Source organism: Podarcis raffonei, chromosome 16 (assembly GCF_027172205.1).
Source record: "Podarcis raffonei isolate rPodRaf1 chromosome 16, rPodRaf1.pri, whole genome shotgun sequence".
NCBI classification, from domain to species: domain Eukaryota; kingdom Metazoa; phylum Chordata; class Lepidosauria; order Squamata; family Lacertidae; genus Podarcis; species Podarcis raffonei.
The window spans coordinates 1,098,130-1,117,382 of NC_070617.1; the positions used below are offsets into that span (position 1 = coordinate 1,098,130).

General features: G+C 42.2%; 2 protein-coding genes across 2 annotated transcripts; one reads left to right on the top strand and one right to left on the bottom strand.

The window, feature by feature from the left end:
- The first annotated feature begins 324 nt into the window (after nucleotides 1-324).
- On the top strand, nucleotides 325-6,664 carry LOC128404222 (vomeronasal type-2 receptor 26-like). The gene is made up of 4 exons (XM_053369704.1): nucleotides 325-660; nucleotides 4,125-4,352; nucleotides 5,168-5,294; nucleotides 5,763-6,664. The coding sequence occupies exons 1-4, from the start codon at nucleotides 325-327 to the stop codon at nucleotides 6,662-6,664; spliced, it is 1,593 nt and encodes a 530-aa protein (XP_053225679.1).
- A 3,839-nt stretch (nucleotides 6,665-10,503) lies between these two features.
- LOC128404223 (vomeronasal type-2 receptor 26-like) lies at nucleotides 10,504-18,937 on the bottom strand. Its single transcript, XM_053369706.1, has 7 exons — nucleotides 18,915-18,937; nucleotides 17,610-17,756; nucleotides 14,645-14,936; nucleotides 13,434-13,793; nucleotides 12,369-12,596; nucleotides 11,787-11,913; nucleotides 10,504-11,405 (listed from the first exon to the last, which is right to left on the bottom strand). Exons 1-7 carry the CDS (start codon nucleotides 18,935-18,937, stop codon nucleotides 10,504-10,506), a joined length of 2,079 nt encoding a protein of 692 aa, XP_053225681.1.
- Nucleotides 18,938-19,253: the final 316 nt, after the last annotated feature.

Below are 19,253 nucleotides of genomic sequence, written 5' to 3' on the forward strand. Positions count from 1 at the left end.
TGGAATTTCAAAACCCCAACTTAGCATCTTATTGGGTGTGCTATATCTATTGTAGATCACCCTAAATTTGGAGTGAAAGATGGTGTGAAGTATAATTGAAGCCTATTCTATGCATTTGAAATATTGCATAGGACTTGAGCAAGATAAGAATCAGAAGAAGCTTCTCTGGATTGAAATGATTGAAGTATTTCATCATTATTTCAATAAATAATATGGGATTCTTATCTATATGTCCAGTTTTGTTTGTCAAGGGTACTCAAGCTCTAGTCTGTTCTCATCTGATGTATTTCTCTCTCATTAGATAGATAAGTAGATATGTAGACAATGTCCTTTTCTGTAGAAGATGCAAAACGAACCCCTCATTGCAGGCTCATGACACAACTCTACCAGCACATTGTGGCTTTGGTGTTTGCTGTAAAGGAGATCAATGACAACCCACAGATCTTGCCCAATGTCACCCTGGGATTCCACATCTTGAACAGCCATTTCGTTGCAAGCTGGACCTATCATGGCTCCATGGAGCTGCTTTCTGGATGGGGCAGACTCATCCCCAACTATAAGTGTGGTGTTGAGAGCAGTCCAGTAGCCGCCGTCGGGGGACCGAATTCTGACATCTGTCTCCACATGGCAATGGTTCTGAGTATCTACAAGATGCCACAGGTAAGAGAGCCATTGGAGAAGCCATTCACGTTTCTCCTGCACTGCATTCCTTCATGCTACAGGTTGAGGGATTCACAGAGATGTGTGCATTGCGTGTGACCATTTAGGATGCTGTTCACACTTCTATTGGATTCTATCCCTTGAGACCCCAGGTTGATATTACAAAGTGTGAATGACCCACAATGAGCAAAACTCATCCCTGCCCATAATACACCAGAATATGAGGAACAACCATTCTGTCTTGAATTCTGCATGATATGTTTGATTTCTCAGTGCAGGGAAGGCTAATTCTCTCCTCTCTAATATTTAAGCATTCCAGCACAGAATCCATGATTGTGGTTCACATGCAGTCCAGTCATCAAAAATAATTATTGTTTGATTGGGCTCAATGGCCTTTACAAATCCATTTTAATCCCCCCCTCCAAATTCTTCATGGTTCAATCCTATCATGATGTGGAAAGAGCTGTCCTATGGATAATTCAACAGAAACATAACTATGCTCTTTATTCTGTGTTCAAGTGACTGATACTGTTTGCTTATATGTTCTGATGGTTACATTTACATGGGAAATTTAAGGGAGAAGTGACCCCTGCTGAAAATATAGGGGCAGCAAAGACCTTAGACTCTATGTAAAGGTAAAGGGACCCCTGACCATTAGGTCCAGTCGTGGCCAACTCTGCGGTTGCAGTGCTCATCTCGCTTTATTGGCCAAGGGAGCCGGCGTACAGCTTCTGGGTCATGTGGCCAGCATGACTAAGCTGCTTCTGGCGAACCAGAGCAGCACACCTTCCCACCAGAGTGGTACCTATTTATCTACTTGCACTTTGACGTGCTTTCGAACTGCTAGGTTGGCAGGAGCAGGGACCAAGCAACGGGAGCTGACCCCGTGGTTGGGATTCAAACTGCCAACCTTCTGATTGGCAAGTCCTAGGCTCTGTGGTTTAACCCACAGCGTCACCCGCGTCCCTCTTAGACTCTATGTATGACTGAGGGGGGGGAAATTTATACAGTGGTAACTCTGGTTGCCAACTTAATTTGTTCTGGAGGTCTATTCTTAACCTGAAACCATTCTTAACTTGAGGTACCAATTTAGCTAATGGGGCCACCTGCCTCCTCCACGCCGCCAGCACACGATTTCTGTTCTCACCCTGGGGCAAAGTACTACTTCCGGGTTAGCGGAGTCTGTAACCGGAAGTGTTTGTAAGCTGAGGTACCACTGTAAATTGAAGGAAATCTAGCCACTCCATATAGGGCCCCAATGTTCAACTTTTATGTATATTTATTTTTAAAAAGTTTTAAATTTTCTCTATGCAGTCTCAACTGTGTTCATTCACCATAAGAGGGTAGATAAAAACACCAAAGTGGATGGAATTTGCAAGCATAATTTTTACAATCATTTTCAGTTCATCTATGGCTCTTCTCCCATGACGAGTAACCACATCCAATAAGAGTTCCTTCACCGGATGTTCCCTGATGTGGCCCATCAATATGATGGGATTCTCCAGCTACTGCTGCATTTCAGCTGGATGTGGATTGGAGTGGTGACTCTGAGTGATGACAACGGAGAGAGATTTGTACAAAACTTCCTTCCCATGTTTGCCAAAAGAGGTATCTGCTGTGATTATATAGAAGCATTTCCAAAACTAACCTTTTCGAATGAGTTTGTGGGAAGTGTGGAGGAAGGTTCTAAAACAATCACTGTTGTTATGGGCAGCACTGCCAATGTCGTGGTTGCGATTGGTGAAATTCAGACCATGATGGTACTGAGAGTAATGCCCAACTTGGCAGAAACAATGAATATACCAGTGGACATAATCAAGGCCAAAGTCTGGATTATGACTGCCCAGATGGATTTTACATCGTTTTCCTTTCAAAGAAATTGGGACATACATTTTCTCCATGGTGCCATTTCCTTTGCTGTTCATTCAGCTAATCTTCTAGGATTCCAGAAATTTCTTCAGGAGAGAAGCCCTCTCACAGAAAGGGAGGATGGCTTCATCAGAACTTTCTGGGAGGAGGCATTTCTTTGTTCTTTTGAAAAGAAAGACAATGATCTCTGCACTGGGACAGAGAAGCTTGAGACTCTTCCTGGGTCTGTCTTTGAAAGGAGCATGACTGCCCACAGCTACAGCATCTACAATGCAGTCTTGGCAGTGGCACACACTTTACAAAACATGCATTTCTCCATATTCAAACACAGTGTGATGATGGATGAACTAAGAGGGAACAGGCTGGATCCACAGCCATGGCAGGTAATGTCCCTCTGCTGCTAATATAGAATAGTTCGCCATCTTTCAGGGTGCAAAAACAGTTCCTTGACTGTTTAGAAAGCTCTTTTTCCTCTTGTTGTTTAGTTGTTTAGTCATGTCCGACTTTTCGTGACCCCGTGGACCAGAGCACGCCAGGCCCTCCTGTCTTCCACTGCCTCCCACAGTTTGGTCAAACTCATGTTGGTAGCTTTGAGAACACTGTCCCACCATCTCGTCCTCTGGCGTCCCCTTCTCCTTGTGCCCTCCATCTTTCTCAACATCAGGGTCTTTTCCAGGGAGTCTTCTCTTCTCATGAGGTGGCCAAAGTATTGGAGCCTCAGCTTCAGGATCTGTCCTTCCAGTGAGCACTCAGGGCTGATTTCCTTCAGAATGGAGAGGTTTGATCTTCTTGCAGTCCATGGGACTCTCAAGAGTCTCCTCCAGCACCATATTTTGTTCTTTTTCTTCTTACCCTCTTTCAGCATAGATAGGACTGCTATCTGATAGGACTGCTATATCTTTCATTTTAAAACACATGGGACACATCTGCAACATTAAAACACTCTTGTTTCACTTTAAGAGCCATGGCTTCCACCAAGGAATCTTGCGAACGGTAGTTTCTTAATGGTCTCCTCACAACTCTCAACTCCTTTAAGCATCTTCCCTTTCCATAATTCTTTGGGGGAAACCATGACTGTAACAAGAGTTCTTTAAATGTATGGTGTAGATGAGCAGTTAGAATTACTGCGAACAGAATCCTTGATCTCGACCTTGTGCAGAGTAGAAATGCATGTTTTCCACCTCTGCTGGCTTCTGGGATATCTTCCAGAGAATAAAAGGCTAAAAAGGAAGCCCTACCCAGATCCAGAGTGGAGTCTCTTAGGCGGATGGATGTTATTTTCTATGCTTCCTTCTGGCAACCCCTGAAACCAAGCTGGTGCCAAACGTCCTGCTCTGCTTTCCTTTTAACCACATCAGCAAGACTGAGAGGGGAGCCTTGTCCTCTGGGCAGCCCAGGACTGTCCAGGCTTGCACCCCGGGGAGGTCACTTCAGTCTGCTAACACAGCGGGTTGACCTCACCCCTGGGGCCACACTCCATTGTTCTCAAGACAGACAGATGCCAACAAATGGAGGGAAATAAAATCATCCTGTTATACATCTGTATCTTTCTAATACCCTTGTGGATTTCTTCCCTCTTCTCTTCACTAATTTAGCTCCACCACTTTCTGAGAGGCGTCTCATTTAACAATAGTGCCGGGGAAGAGGTTTCATTTAGCCAGAAGGGGGATTTGGTAACTGAATTGGATATCATCAACTGGATCACATTCCCAAATGACTCCTTTTTCAGAGTTAAGGTTGGAATGATGAACCCCCAGGCTCCCCCCAGCAAGAGACTCTCCATTCATGATGACACCATCACCTGGCCCATCAGGTTCAACCAGGTAAGGCCCATTTCAGAGTGTCTCCAGACATTTCCTCAATGCTAAAAAAAAGGGGTCCACTATTCAGACTCTGAAACCAGTATTCCAAGATGCAACTAGTTGTGATTTAACTCACCTCCTGAACAAGACGGGGAACTAACATTAAAATGAAAACAGCACAGGCAGTGGAAAGCTTATAATGGCAAAATGTGAAATAGAAAGAAGTTGGATAGGTGGGCTTATTAATAACTGAATTTAAAAAATGAAACAAAGTGCAGAAGAACCTCATCACTGTTCTTCGTTGTTACCCCAAACATTGCTGTAGCATAACATAACAATACCTTGTTTGGGCCTCTGAGATTCTCAGATAATGTTCAAAGGAGCCACAGCTAAAAAAACTAACATGGTTAGGAAGTGATGAAGCAAATGGCATCACCCAAAGTCTGGAACATATAATTGTGAGAAGAAAGGAAGACACACAGAACCAGGAAACACTGGCAACTTGGATGAAGAGCAGAAGCACCCAAGAACCTACGGGTGAGGTGTGAGCCAAAGTTCTGAAAGGCCCCATAAAAGTGGGTTCAGGGTGTTTGTGGCCTGCTCAGTGTTCAGCAGGGGACATTCAGTATCAGACAGTGGGAGGGCAATTGCTGTGAAGCGAACAACAAAAGGACCAAGGGCAGCAGCTCCTTGTAATGTGAATGGTCATCCTGATCTGATTGGCACTTCAGACTTCCTGCCAGTGTGGGAACCAGGGGGGTAAATTTGGCCCCATCTGAGGAACAGGTATGGCATGTTTAAGTCACAAATTACCATCTTCTTTCCTTTTTGGACAGGCACAACCCCTTTCTCTGTGCAATGAGAATTGCCAATTGGGCTACAGTCGGACCAAGAAGGAAGGGAAGCTACCTTGCTGCTATGATTGCATCCCGTGCCCAGAAGGGAAGATTTCAGACCAGAAGGGTGGGAGATGTTTTCTTTATTTTGGGTGTATACTAGTTATAAGAATTGTCAAGAATGATCCAGTACATGAAAATTAAAATAAGTAGAGACGGATGGAAAGAGAATTGTGTCCAATGATACCAGTAAGATGTACCTGTTTTGGAGCATAGTCTCATATGCTCATGGAATGCAGAGGTAAGGATTTCAGCATAGCAGGAGATGATGGAGACAGGGAGAACTTATGATTGGTGATATCCAGGTGATGAACTTCTCTTCTTTCAGTTGTAGTGAAGACCTGCATTGCTCTGGAATCCTAAGTAAATTCAGCCCTCTTGTATATAGAAATAATTGGGCCAAACACCTATATATATCTTACCAGTACTGACCCAGCAGCCATCATTCAAGGCTTTCTGGCCATTTGCCTTGATTTCTTCTGGGCACAAAACGCTTCACAAGTATAGTATAGTATTTTTCTTTTTTCTTTTTCAGACATGGACGACTGTTTTGAATGCTCTGAAGATCAGTATCCAAACAGTGACAAGGATGGGTGTCTTCCAAAAGATGAAACTTTCTTGTCTTTTGGAGAACCGTTGGGGATCAGTCTGGCCACTTTTGCTGTCTGCTTTTCTTCCATCACAGCCGCAGTGCTTGGAATATTCGTGAAACACAAGGCGACTCCCATAGTCAAAGCCAACAACAGGAACCTCACCTACGCTCTCCTCCTCTCTCTCCTCCTCTCCTTCCTTTGTGCTCTGCTCTTCATTGGCCAACCTAACAAGCTGACATGCATCCTACGGCAAACTGCTTTTGGCATGATCTTCTCAGTGGCCATTTCGTGCATATTGGCCAAAACTGCCACTGTGGTTCTGGCTTTCATGGCCACCAAGCCTGGCTCCAGCATGAGGAAGTGGCTGGGGAAACCACTGGCCAGCTCCGTTGTTCTTTCCTGCTCCCTTATTCAAGCCACAATCTGTAGCTCATGGCTGGCCACTTCTCCTCCTTTCCCAGACGTTGACATGCACTCAATGACTGAAGAAATAATACTAGAATGTAATGAAGGCTCCACTATCATGTTTTATTGTGTCCTGGGATTCATGGGTTGGCTGGCCATTGTGAGCTTCACGGTGGCTTTCCTAGCTAGAAAGTTGCCGGACAGTTTCAATGAAGCCAAATTCATCACCTTCAGCATGTTGGTGTTTTGCAGTGTGTGGTTGTCCTTTGTTCCATCCTACTTGAGCACCAAGGGCAAATACATGGTGGCTGTGGAGATCTTCTCCATCTTGGCCTCCAGTTGTGGGTTACTGGGCTGCATCTTTACCCCCAAATGCTATGTTATTTTACTGAGGCCTGAGCTGAACAGCAGGGAGCAGTTAATTAGAATAAAGAATTAAGAACTGACAAGAATGACTCACTGGTTCAGGCAATTCTTTGTCACTGGAAATTAGAGATACTTCTTTCCAGATCATTGTCGGTTGGATATGTATTAATTGAAAACATGAAGTTAATATAAACTGAGTCCCATATTTTCTGAAGTTTGGTCCTGGTTCATCATATCTCAATCGACCATGATTTATCCACACACGTGGCATCTCATTCGTTTCCACTACTCTCCATGGTCTTGACACCAATGTAATCATGTGAAACCAGAAGGGGCATTTTGTGAGGTTATTAACTGGCATATAATTTCTCAACACACCCTCAATTATCTACACACCCAATATTCCACATCCCAATATAAAATCCCCTTTGCCTGCTGATAATAGTTCTTCAATAGTCCTGTTAGATTTACTTGAGTGGGTTGGGAAGAGTGATAAGGGATGCAAACTCATCCACTGGATACAAACATTTTGACCCTGCCTTAATATATTAAAATTAATTCAGAACTTTTGCAAGTATGCATGGGAACAGATATATTTAACTCATAATAAATATCTTGCCATCCCAATCAGGAGAATCTTGCTGAGATCTGAACAAAAAGCAACTTCTTTTCTTTTGTAGAGTACTACAGTACATGAGTTCATCTAAGCACTAAAGGGAAAAACCTGGTGGCTGAGGAGATCTCCATCTTGGCCTCCAGTGCTAGGATACTGAGCTGTATCTTTTCCCCTAAATGTTTCTTAATTATCTTGTGGCCAGAACTGAATAATAAGAAGCAAGACAAGCTTGAATCATGTAGTACCTCTGGAGTAGAAACCCCGTCCTTCCAGAACAGGCTGCCTATCTCATTCCTGGACATAGGAACAAGCAAACCACAGCTACTTCTGTCTTCTCAGTTTTTGGCTTCAGCCTGTTGGCTTTCATTGCGCCCATTATGATACTCGCAGACATTGAGGGATTTTTCTGTACACAACACCCTTCCTAACCCTGATGAGACCTCTCTGCCCTTTTTTATTCATTTTCATTTGTGGCCCTAGTGAAACAGTGCTGGTGGAGAGTTTCCCATATACATCAAGAAGAATGCCATGCATAGAACGGCTCAGAAATCCCTGCAATAATGTTTTGTATCTAAAGGGGAGCTGCATTCCCTGTGGGTTGTACCCAACTAAGTTCGATTGAAGACAATGAACCTATGTTGATCATATTCACCATCTAAAATACTGTATTTTTCCCTCTATTACACGCAGATTTTTTCTCCTAAAAAGTAAGGGGAAATGTCTGTGCGTGTTATTGAGCGAATGTGTGGTCCCTGGAGCTGACAAGCGCGAGTGAAGGCAAAAATCAGGCAAATATCAAATCGTCCAGAGAAGGGAAGCCTTGAAAGGAGGAAGCTGCTGCTTTCCTGCATTCTGCCTCAGGGTCTTACTGCCCACCCGCTTCTGTTTCCTAACTGTGTTTGCTCAAACGTAACAAAGAGCAGAGAAAACCCCTCCCCTCCAGGCAAGCAGAGTGGAAAGCAGAGCGTCCTTCCTTCTAATTCCTCTCCGTGCGTCTGGGACTCGAAGGCAACATGCAGGTTGGGGGGGGGGACTTTTGCCTTCCTTTCCTCCCTCCGGTAAAACCCCTCTCCTGCATTCTTAGCCAGCTGCTTCTCTGCACACCCCTCTCGGTGCTCCTTGTCGCTTCTATGTTTTTCCTTCCCTCCCTACTTAAAACGTGGTTCCAATCACGGATCCACATGGATCCTCAGGATCTTTGCATTGAGTCACCCCAAATTCACCATCAGATCACATAGCAATGATCTGATGCAAAAACAGGGCTGCAATGGTGCAAAAACATGGTTACAAAGCACGGATCCACATGGATCCTCAGGATCTTTGCATTGGGTCACCCCAAATTCACCATCAGATCACATAGCATGTCCATGGCTACAGCCTGCACCAAAAAAATCACGCACCCACTGTTGCCTGGGGCTGCAATGGTACAAAAACGTGGTTACAAAGCATGGATCCACATGGATCCTCAGGATCTTTGCATTGGGTCACCCCAAATTCACCATCAGATCACATAGCATGTCCATGGCTACAGCCTGCACCAAAAAAATCACGCACCCACTGTTGCCTGGGGCTGCAATGGTGCAAAAACATGGTTACAAAGCATGGATCCACATGGATCCTCAGGATCTTTGCAATGGGCTACCCCAAACTCACCGTCAAATCACATGTCTGTGGCCGCAGCATGAAGCACAAAAATGATACATCCACTGTTTCATTCAGAATTTTTTTTTCTTGTTTTCCTCCTCTAAAATCTATGTGCGTGTTATGGTCAGGTGCGTGTTATTGAGCGAAAAATACGGTAGGTCTAGTAGGGCCAGCATTGGGTCCAAGCCCATTCTCCCCACATCTGGACATAGTTTGGAATATTCTCTCTGTCCCCAAAATCCATGAAGAAGTACTGCACAGCATAGGTTGTCCATTCAATATTGCAGGGGGCACAGAATGCAGGGGATTGAATTAGCAGAGAAAGCATTAATTTTTGCAAATAAGTGATTAAAAATGAATTATTTTCCTCACATAGGGTATTCATCACTAAAAATTATTATTTTTATATTGATGTTTAATGTTTTGTCCTAGAGTGGGGGGGAAGGCGAATTGTAGCACTGACATTTTTATCCCAAGCTTGCTCTGCTTCCTCATAGATTTGATATTTGGAGTCATTGTAGCTCAGCCTAAATCTCCCTTCTCTGTCATGCTGGTGCAGCTAGAAGGGATCAGGCAGATCTGCTGAACTGTGAAGTTCTGAGACCTTAGAAAGCAATTCTTTCTAATAGTGTGAGCTGTTTCATAAGGGGACAGGTGGTCTTGCATGCTAGTAGAACCCCCTTCATTAAAAGTTTCTAAGCAGATGATGGATAACCAGTTTTGCAGGACCGTGTGGCAGAGTTGGACTAGGTGATCGTTTAGGTAAAATTCCATGATCTGACAAATATTTTTCTGGCAGGAGATTTGCTCCTGTTGATGCATAACAGCATCCAAAAACACTGCAGAAATCATTATCTACTCTGCAATTATCAAAATGTCTATAATCTGCCCAGAGTGCCAGTAGCCTTTTAGAAGTGAATAAAAAAAGGTATTGATAAAAAGACTGAAATGATGATAAGGAAACCCAATGTTCCACAGACAGCTAAGATTAGGGGGAAGAGAGAGGCAGGTCGCTATCATTTGGATAATTCCTCCACTCACCCCCATGTATAGGACAAGCCTGAATATTGTGTTGTCAATTAGAATTCAAGACACACTTCTGAAAAACAGCTGAGCTTAATGGTTAGGCAAAGGTAATAAGTCCATGTGAGAATTATATTCCCAGAGTCTTCAGCAATCTAAACCATCAGGGCAGTGGCTTGTTTTATACACACAGAGAGAGGATTTTGCACATGTATTGGGATGCTGCTGCTTCTGATTCTGCTGCTTCCGAACATGGTGTGCTATGTGCATGCTGTTAAGTGCACCAGAAATAATCCCGAAGATGTTCCACACGAGTGGCACCAGTCGGGTGATTTCCTCATCAGTGGGATAGTGTCTCAGCTGTCAAATCCTGTGTTCTCCATAGTTTCCTTCAACTAATACCCTTCTCAACACTCCCTGATTAAGTCCCCAATGTAAGCAAAAGGTTTTTTGAGAAGTTCTGTATATCTGCATGAATAATTGCTTTTTTAATTTGGTTTTTAAAAGAAATATTAAAGGTTGAGAAAAGGACATTCTCCAACATATGTGTAATTAGGCAACCCAGCAGGCCACAGTATAAGAATATGATAGACATGACATCTACAGAATGAAGAGGTGGACATATGCCTTCATTTTATTTTCCTTACTAGTTGCTCCCTGTTGTTCAGCTCAGGTCGCAGAAGAATGATGTAGCACTTAGGGGAAAAAATGCAGGCCAGTAACCCAAAACTGGAGGACAAGATGGAGAAGATCTCCACAGCCACCATGTATTTTCCTTTGGTGCTCAGGTAGGTTGGAACAAAGGATAACCAAACACTACAAAACACCAACATGCTGAAAGTGATAAATTTGGCTTCATTGAAACTGTCAGGTAATTTCCTGGCAAGGAAAGCCACCACGAGGCTGATAATGGCTAGGAAACCCATATAGCCCAAGACCAAATAAAACATGGTAGTGGAACCTTCATTACATTCCAGTATAATCTCCTCATTCACTGAGTGCATGTCTGTGTCTGGGAATGGAGGGAAAGTACTTAGCCAAAGAGTACATATGTCAACTTGAAGAAAGGAACAGGAAAGGATGATGGAATTTTTCAGTCTTCTCCCCACCCATTTTCTTATTGTAGAACCTGGCTTGGTTGCCATAAATGCCATCACCACCATGATGGTTTTTGCTAAAATGCTGGAAAGGGCCACAGAGAATATGGTACCAAACGCTGTTTGTCGGAGGAGGCAGATCGCTTTCCCAGGCTTTCCAATGAAGAGTAAGGAGCTGAAGAAGCAAAGGAGGAGGGAGATGAGGAGGATGTAGGTGAGTGTCCGGTTGTTGGCTTTAACGATTGGAGTCTCCCTGTGCTTGATAAAAATCCCAAGAACTAAAACTGTGATCAATGAGAAAGCAATAGTCAAGGTAGCTAAGATGACCCCTAAATCTTCCTTGTAAGAGAGGTAACTTAGAACCTTAGCAATGCATCTAGTTTGGTCCTTGTTTGGATATTGGTCTTCTGGACATTTGACACAGGCATCCATATCTGAAAACAACAAAGAGGCGTTCAAATATTTCTATAGGTTGAGCTGCATAATTCTAATAATCTATTTTAGTGCAAGAGTTTGCTGTTGATTATGGCTTTTGATATTTTTGATATAAACCCTGATTGAAATCAATGTAGAAAATCAGTTTCCTCCAAGAGCACCTGGTCAGCAACTTGGATGGCTTTAAAAGAGAATTGGACAAATTCATACAGAATACGGTTATCAATGAGGCAATATGCATCTAAATACCAGCTCCTGGAAATAACCTAAGGAAGAGTGTTCTTGTGTTTGGGTTGTGTGTTCAAGGGATGTGCATTCTCAAAGCAAATATGATATGTTACAGAAGATGACTGATATCACAATACACAATTGTCTCCTACCCTTCTGACCAGATATCATTCCTTCTGGACATGGAGCACAGTCATAACAGCAAAATTTCTCTCCCTCCTTCTTTTTCCTGCTGTAGCCAGGATAGCAGTTCTCATTGCACACAGAAAGGGGCAGCACCTGCACAGAATAATATAAAGGGACTTGGATTAGTGCTCTTCATTCATTCAGCTCTACAAAGAGAATTAAGTTGGGAAGATGAACCAGTTGGCCCAATTCCTAAAAGAACCGTGTAATGTGTATTGCAGATATTATATTGTGCAGCTTGAAGCGATTGGATGCATAAAACCTTTTCGAAAGAAACATTTTCCAGACCCATTATATATTATTTAAAACTTTACATGCAGAACTTTCTACAAAATGATGTAATAAAATTTCTTCAGAACTTTATTCAGAACAGAACAAAAAGAAACATCCAAATAATTCCATATCTGGTGCATATCCACACAGGCTCAGAATATTATAACCAATAAAAGAAAATTCCAAATGGACCACAGCTATCCTGAATAATCTAGCAGCTAAAAAGCAAACAGAAAGTTAAAGTGGCCAAAACTTTTTTTTCTGGCACATCTCACCTGATTAAAATGTGGATGCCACACAATCTGGTCTTCATAAATGGTAAACTCTTTGCCTGGAAGAGCCCGAGGTTCTAATCTTCCAATCGTTACTCTAACCACTGAACCATTGGGGAACATCAGCCAGTTTGTAATATCAAAACCTGCAACCAATTCTCCATTTTCATCAAAGTGCACATTCTCAGCAGCACTATTATTGAATATGATGCTCCTCAGATAATGATGAACCTCGATTGAAAGAGAAATGAATAACGAGACAACATAGTGCTAAGATTACTTTAGTGAACTTCCCAAAGTTGTCCTTATAGCTGACATTTGGTTTATGTAGGTGGCCACTTGTGAATATCAGTCAATCAGTCAATCAGTCAATCAGTCAATCAGTCAATCAGTCAATCAGTCAATCAACCAGTCAATCAATCAGTCAATCAATCAATCATATGTTTGTAGCGTTGGAAGGGACCCCGAGGGTTATCTAGTCCAACACCCTGCAAGATGACCCTGGGGACCCCTTCCATCTCAACAATTCTAGAACTCTCTAATTTTAAAGTATTGCTTTCTAATTACCTGCCATGATTGCACACGGTGAAATAGTCTGACCCTTTCTTCCAATCCTCTATGTTTGGAGATGGATTTGTAGATGGCGTTCAAAGCATGCACCACAGCATAGACAGCATTGTAGACATTGTAGCTGTGGCCAGTCATGTCCATTTCAAACAGAATTCCAGGAAGGCTCTCCAGCTTCTCCTCCCCAGTGCAGATTTCGGTTTCATTTCCCTCCTCTGACTCTTCAGACATTTTTAATAAACAGCTGAATGCCTGTTTCCAGAACTCCTGGATAAAGCCATCTCGTTTTGCCCAGAAAGGGCTCAGCTTCTGAATGAAGCTTTGGAATCCTGATGGCTGATTTGAGTGGACTGTGATGGATATGGAACCGTGAAATGCTTGTACCTCCCAGTTCTTCTGTATAGAGTGTGATGCAAAATCCCAGTGGGATGTAATAATCCACACTTTGCCCAGAGTTGGAAAAGAGAATAAGGGTGATACAAATATCAACATTCTCAGAACCTGAAAGGATGGAGGTTCTCCATAAACAATGAACACAGTTGGGTTTTCCTCAAAGACCATTGCATAGGTTCCTAAATGCTGTAAAGCAAAGTCTATCATCTCATCCACATAATTCCATTTTGGTATTCTTACTATATAGGCATAACAGATGCCATTAGGGGAAAGGATTGGGACCATTGTCTTTAAAAACCTGTCCCCTCTGTCATCTTCCACAGCCCAAAGCCCAATCCATGTCCACTTAAAATGCTGAAGTAATCGCACAATCCCTGTGTACTGGTGGGCTTCATTTGGGACCATCTGATACAAAAATGGGAAGAACTTTTTGACACCTTTTAGTGGCAGAAATGATCCATAAGTCAGCTGAAATAAAATTAATAAGCATTTTTCAATGGGTTACAAGCATTTACATCACAGATTTACTTATTAGAAAATAGTCCTGTAGGTCATCTCATTCAATGTCCTGTCAAAATTCAGATGGGGTGATCCTGCATTAGAACCTGACTATCTTTGGTCGTGAGCCACAATGAGCCACTTGTCTCAGGCAGCTGTTTAGGAAGGCTGCTGCCACAAAAATGCCCCACTGGGCTGTTTGTCTCAGCTCCCTACACTGTGCCATCAGAGCCCCAGCTACATTAACTAATCACTTCCACTCCCTGTTTCCAGAACCTGTAGAAGTAATATCTGAGTTGTGTGTTTGGGGATATTGTAGACAGATGCAATTGGGAGATTCCTGTAGGGTTCTTGACCAGCTTGAAGGCTTTGTGCCTCGGTGAAGATTTCCTGGTGTGGCTTATCTCTTGCTGAGAGAATTGGAGTTACCTGAAATATGTTGTGAGAGTAAGTAGGCATCATGAGTTCTTTTCCTGTCTTCTGAAGTGTTTTCTACCCCGCACAGGCTTTTGTCACCTCCAAATTGGTAAGGATTCTCTCCACCCTTTTGTGTTAGTGATCAATAAATATTTTGAGAAACAAGACCTTCAAAACAAAGTCCTGAAGTATCCCACTTGCAATATCCCCAAACTCTGACGGGAAGCTATCCATGTGTTCTGTTGTCCTACAAGTTCTCTATCCATCACATCGTATAATCATCTAGCCCATATTTCTCTCATTCAGTAACTAAAAATCATGGCGAACACTGTCAGAGAGTTCCCTGAAACCAAGACGGTGTGTCATACTTATGAAACCTCCATGTCCTCATGCACACCACTTACCTGTGGAGTCTTGTGGATTGCTGAAATGATGGCCACGTTGGCAGAGACTTCAGAGATACATCCCCCAATGAGAGCTATCAGATTGTTTTGGTTGTCACATTTGAAGTTGGGGATAAACCTATGTTCTGTGGAGAGCAGGCTGAGGGTGGCCTTATAGGTCATCCTTGCAGTGTAGTAGCTATTGAGGATACGAAACCCCAGAGAGATATTGGATAAGACGTTGGGATTCTCGTTGATTTCTTTGACAGCAAATGCTAAGGCCAGAACGTGCTGGTAGTTCTTTGGCACTGATCTGCAAGAAAAGTAGCAGCTGTTTAATAAAACCACAGCTACAACAACAACAACAACAGCAACAACAACAACTTGTTCACTTCATCATCACATCTCTGCAGGTTTCTAGGATTAAACTGTAGTTTATAACTGCACAAGATTATATACCATAGTACAAAAATAAGACCTATGAAACAAATATTTCTCCAGTCAATTAATGATCTAAATGCTCATACAGTTCCATAACTTTTTAATGCTTAATAAAATATTACAAGTGAAAAGGACAATGAAATCCTTTTTCCAGATACCTATAATCATGAAGTGCTTTGAAAAGCTGGTACGAAATTATGTCATTGCCTGCCTACCAGAGGGACTGGACACATTCCAATTTGCTTATAAAACAAAAAGATCGACAGAGGACGCTGTGGCGATTGCCCTCCATGCCGTCCTTGCACATTTGGAGCAGCGGGGGGGGGGGGGTATGCCAGACTGCTTTTTTTAGATTTCAGCTCGGCATTTAATACCATTCTCCCACAACGTCTGATGTCTAAACTGGAAGATCTGGGGCTTCCGTTATCACTTTGTGGGTGGATACTGGACTTTTTGTCAGACCGCCCCCAGAGGGTTCGGTTGGGCCCTTATACCTCTAATATGCTTAAGACTAACACAGGAACACCACAGGGATGCGTACTCAGTCCGCTCCTTTATATTCTCTACACGTACGATTGTATCGCTGCTCACCCTAGTAATAGGGTTGTCAAATTTGCAGATGACACAACCATGATTGGGCTCATCCCTGAAAGGGAGGGTGAAACGGATTATAGAGATGAGGTGGAGCGGCTGACAGAGTGGTACAGAGCTAACAACTTGCTCATAAATACAAGGAAGACAAAGGAGCTTGTGGTGGACTTCAGGAGACAGAAGAGCAACGTCCAGCCACTTTTGATGGATGGGGTCTGTGTGGAGAGGGTAACAACGTTCAGATTTTTGGGCATTGAATTACAAGAATATCTGTCCTGGAGTGTCAACACAAGGGGGCTTGTGAAGAAGGCGCATCAGAGACTGTACTTTTTGAGAGTTCTAAGGAAAAACCATCTTCTGCAGAAACTGCTGCTTGCCTTCTATCACTGTGCCATTGAGAGCGTGCTCACTTATGGCTTATGTGTGTGGTACGGAAGCTGTACTACCCAGGACAGGATGGGGTTGTGCAGAGTTGTTAAGGCAGCAGAGAGCATTGTTGGCTGCCCACTCTCCACCTTAGAGCAGATTTATGCCACAAGGTGCCATAGGAAGGCACTGGACATAGTAAAAGATCCATCGCATCCTGGTCACTGTCTCTTCGAGCTCCTGCCGTCGGGACAGAGATACAGGATGATGAAGACAAGAACGAGCTGTCTTAAGAACAGCTTCTTCTCCAGAGCGATCTCGGCCCTGAATGGGAAGCCTGGACTTTGAAAGTCATCTAATCTTCCTTGCTGTACTATACTGTATTGTTTTAATTAGTGTTTTTATGGAGCAGTCAAGTAATTTCATTGTCCCCGAGAGGGGGCAATGACAATAAAGGTATTATTATTATTATTATTATTATTATTATTATTATTATTATGTATTGTACCGGAGTCAATTCATAAATCACCTTTCTTTAAGAAAAAGTGGGGAAAGGGCAGTACCATATTTAATATGCACACTTATAAATTTTAATTGTAAATGTCTGCTGGATAGCTTAGTAGGTCAAGCATGAGACTCCTGCATGGCAGGGGCTGGTCTAGATGACCCTCATGGTCCCCTCCAGCTTTATAATTCTATGATTCTAAATAAAAAAGTATGAACAAGAAATAGGGACAAGTTTCTGTTTGTAAATATTGGCCCATCTAATGATACTTCCATAAGAGGGTTAGGTTTGCTTTGTCCCTCTAAAGTCTGTTAAGTATTGCATCAATAGCCCTATGTTTCTCCATGTATGATGTGAGAGAGTAAGCTTTGAAAAATAGATGTGTTAAAACATGAATAAGAAACATGTTCATTTCTCTAAAATATAACAATATGAAACCAAATGTCAGAAATACCTGGTCTGAAATGGCAAGGGACGGGCTGAGATTGAGATCAAGGATGAAAGACAACAAAGTATAGCGAGAGCAGAAATGAAATAGTTTTCAGCAGGACTTTTTTCAGCCAGAACTCACTGGAACTCAGTTCCAGCACCTCTCAGGTGGGCGCCATTGCCATTATAAGAGAACAAGGTGCTTGTGATGAGTTCTGGCACCTCTTTTTCTAGAAAAACAGCACTGGTTTTAAGGTTTCCTCATTTTGCCACTTATTTAAAAAGGAATAGGACTTCTAGCAGTTTGGAAATAAATTTAAAATGTAGTATGAACAAATGACAAACAGAAAGAAGATAAATGTTCCTTGCCAGATAACCACCTCAGAAGTAAATAGATTGTATGAGAGGGTCCTGCTCCAGCTGAGATACAAAAATGCACATGATCCATTCATTTCTGTAAGATTTCTGGAGGAAACACACTAGCGGTTTATGCCCAACAAGACATTGTAGAAGGTATCACACACATATTAACAATTCAAGCATCACTTTTTTTACATCAAAAGCTCCATAAAGCACATCATTCCTTAAGGATATGTTCTGAATAATTATAATTTATACATATTTCAAATTGTATGAAAAATATTGATGCCTTACATAGGTGTGTCAATCGTGATCTGGGCAGGCTGTTCCATGAAAGAGAGCGTATTAGAGAGGAAAAAGACTTGAGAAACAATCTCACCAATGACAATGCCTCCTGGCTGGTAAAATTCATGAGGAATAGGGAGGGGATCGTCATATATGCTGCAATTAATAGAATGTGCATTGCATATTGTATGACATGGTAGAAAGAGTAGCAACATCACCACAAGCAAGATTCTGTTGATGAAACTCCCCTTCCAAAGCTGTATTCCCATGATTCCAGTTGCAGAATTCAATGTGACTGTTTTTCAGCTTTTCTGCAGCCTTCCTGCAGTGAATTTTAAAAATTTATTTCTAAACAACTTAAGATGTGTTTCTGCAGGGCAGGCGTCAGTAATTTTGCTGTGGTGAGCAAAGGAATCCAAATGCAAACTTTGTATTCTCAGCCTCTTTCCCCCCAAAATGGGTATGCAAATTACAGGGCATATGTGCTATTCTATGCTGGTCAATGAGGTTCAGTTTTCCACAGTAAGAATCTGGGAAGCAGAAAATAAACAGGGCAAGCAGGAGAATATATGAGGAACTAGGATACTCACAGCATACTTTATTTGTTAAAAATCAATGGAAAAGTGGTTATGCAGAAGAATGAAAATACCCTACATGCCCCTAGATCCAGTTCTGAATAACACAGGAATTATATAGGTTTTTCAATGTGCTTATTGTTGATTTTTCTTACAGGCTCTGGATGGCAATTGTGTCACAAGACAGAAAACAGTAATTTTGACAATGATAGGAATGGTTTCAATTTCCCAAGTGTGTTTTTGGCCTCTGAAGTGGCATCATTCAATTCAAAACTCCTAGGATATCTTTTCTGAATTTTCCAACTATTGTTTTATTGTGTTTATCCTCTTTTCTTTTTCCTTATTTGCTGCTCCCTGTTATATAGTCTCATGCCCAAGTAGAGAAGACAACTCAACATGGAGACCAAGATCCCGACAACATTTCTTGAATAAGAACTACAAATCCCAATTTCACTGGTCAAAATAGATACCAGCACTACTATGTTTTCATAACCCTCAATTTATTGATAGCCAAAGTCAAGTTTTATTTTCCTGGTTGGCAAAGGGGTAATGTTAATATATGTAAGCCAAATCAAAACAGGGCATTGACCTGTGATAATGTTTGTGCAGTAAAACTGTACTCACAAGAAGGCTACATTTGAGCAATGATCTGTCTCTATTAAAGAGCTAATACTAAAAATCTCATGATGTGGACTTTCCAGTGAATTTTTAAGTGAGCATAATAAACAGATGAACTTACATCCTCTCACTTTTTCTGGCCATTATTTGCTCTCTACTGTTCAGATCAGGCCTGAATAAAATTATGTAGCATTTAAAAGAAAAGATGCAACCCAGTAATCCAGCACTGGAGGCCAAGATGGAGAAGATCTCCACGGCTACCATGTATTTTCCTTTAGTGCTCAGGTAGGTTGGAACAAAGGACAACCGAACACTGCAAAACACCAACATGCTGAAAGTAATAAATTTGGCCTCATTGAAACTATCAGGTAATTTCCTGGCCGGAAAAGCCACAACAAAGCTAATTACGGCCAGGGAGCCCATGTAGCCCAAGACACAGTAAAACATGGTCGCTGAACCC

Bases quoted from the DNA above. Each gene is read 5' to 3' on its own strand.
- LOC128404222 (XM_053369704.1), top strand. From the start codon at position 325: ATGTCCTTTTCTGTAGAAGATGCAAAACGAACCCCTCATTGCAGGCTC. The intron at 661-4,124 runs GTAAGAGAGCCA...TCACTAATTTAG, and splicing joins GTATCTACAAGATGCCACAG to CTCCACCACTTTCTGAGAGG. The intron at 4,353-5,167 runs GTAAGGCCCATT...CTTTTTGGACAG, and splicing joins GGCCCATCAGGTTCAACCAG to GCACAACCCCTTTCTCTGTG.
- LOC128404223 (XM_053369706.1), bottom strand. From the start codon at position 18,937: ATGGCCAGAAAAAGTGAGAGGAT. The intron at 17,757-18,914 runs GTAAGTTCATCT...TATTAATTGCAG, and splicing joins GCCAGAAAAAGTGAGAGGAT to CATATATGACGATCCCCTCC. The intron at 12,597-13,433 runs GTTCTGAGAATG...CTTTCAATCGAG, and splicing joins GAGAACCTCCATCCTTTCAG to GTTCATCATTATCTGAGGAG.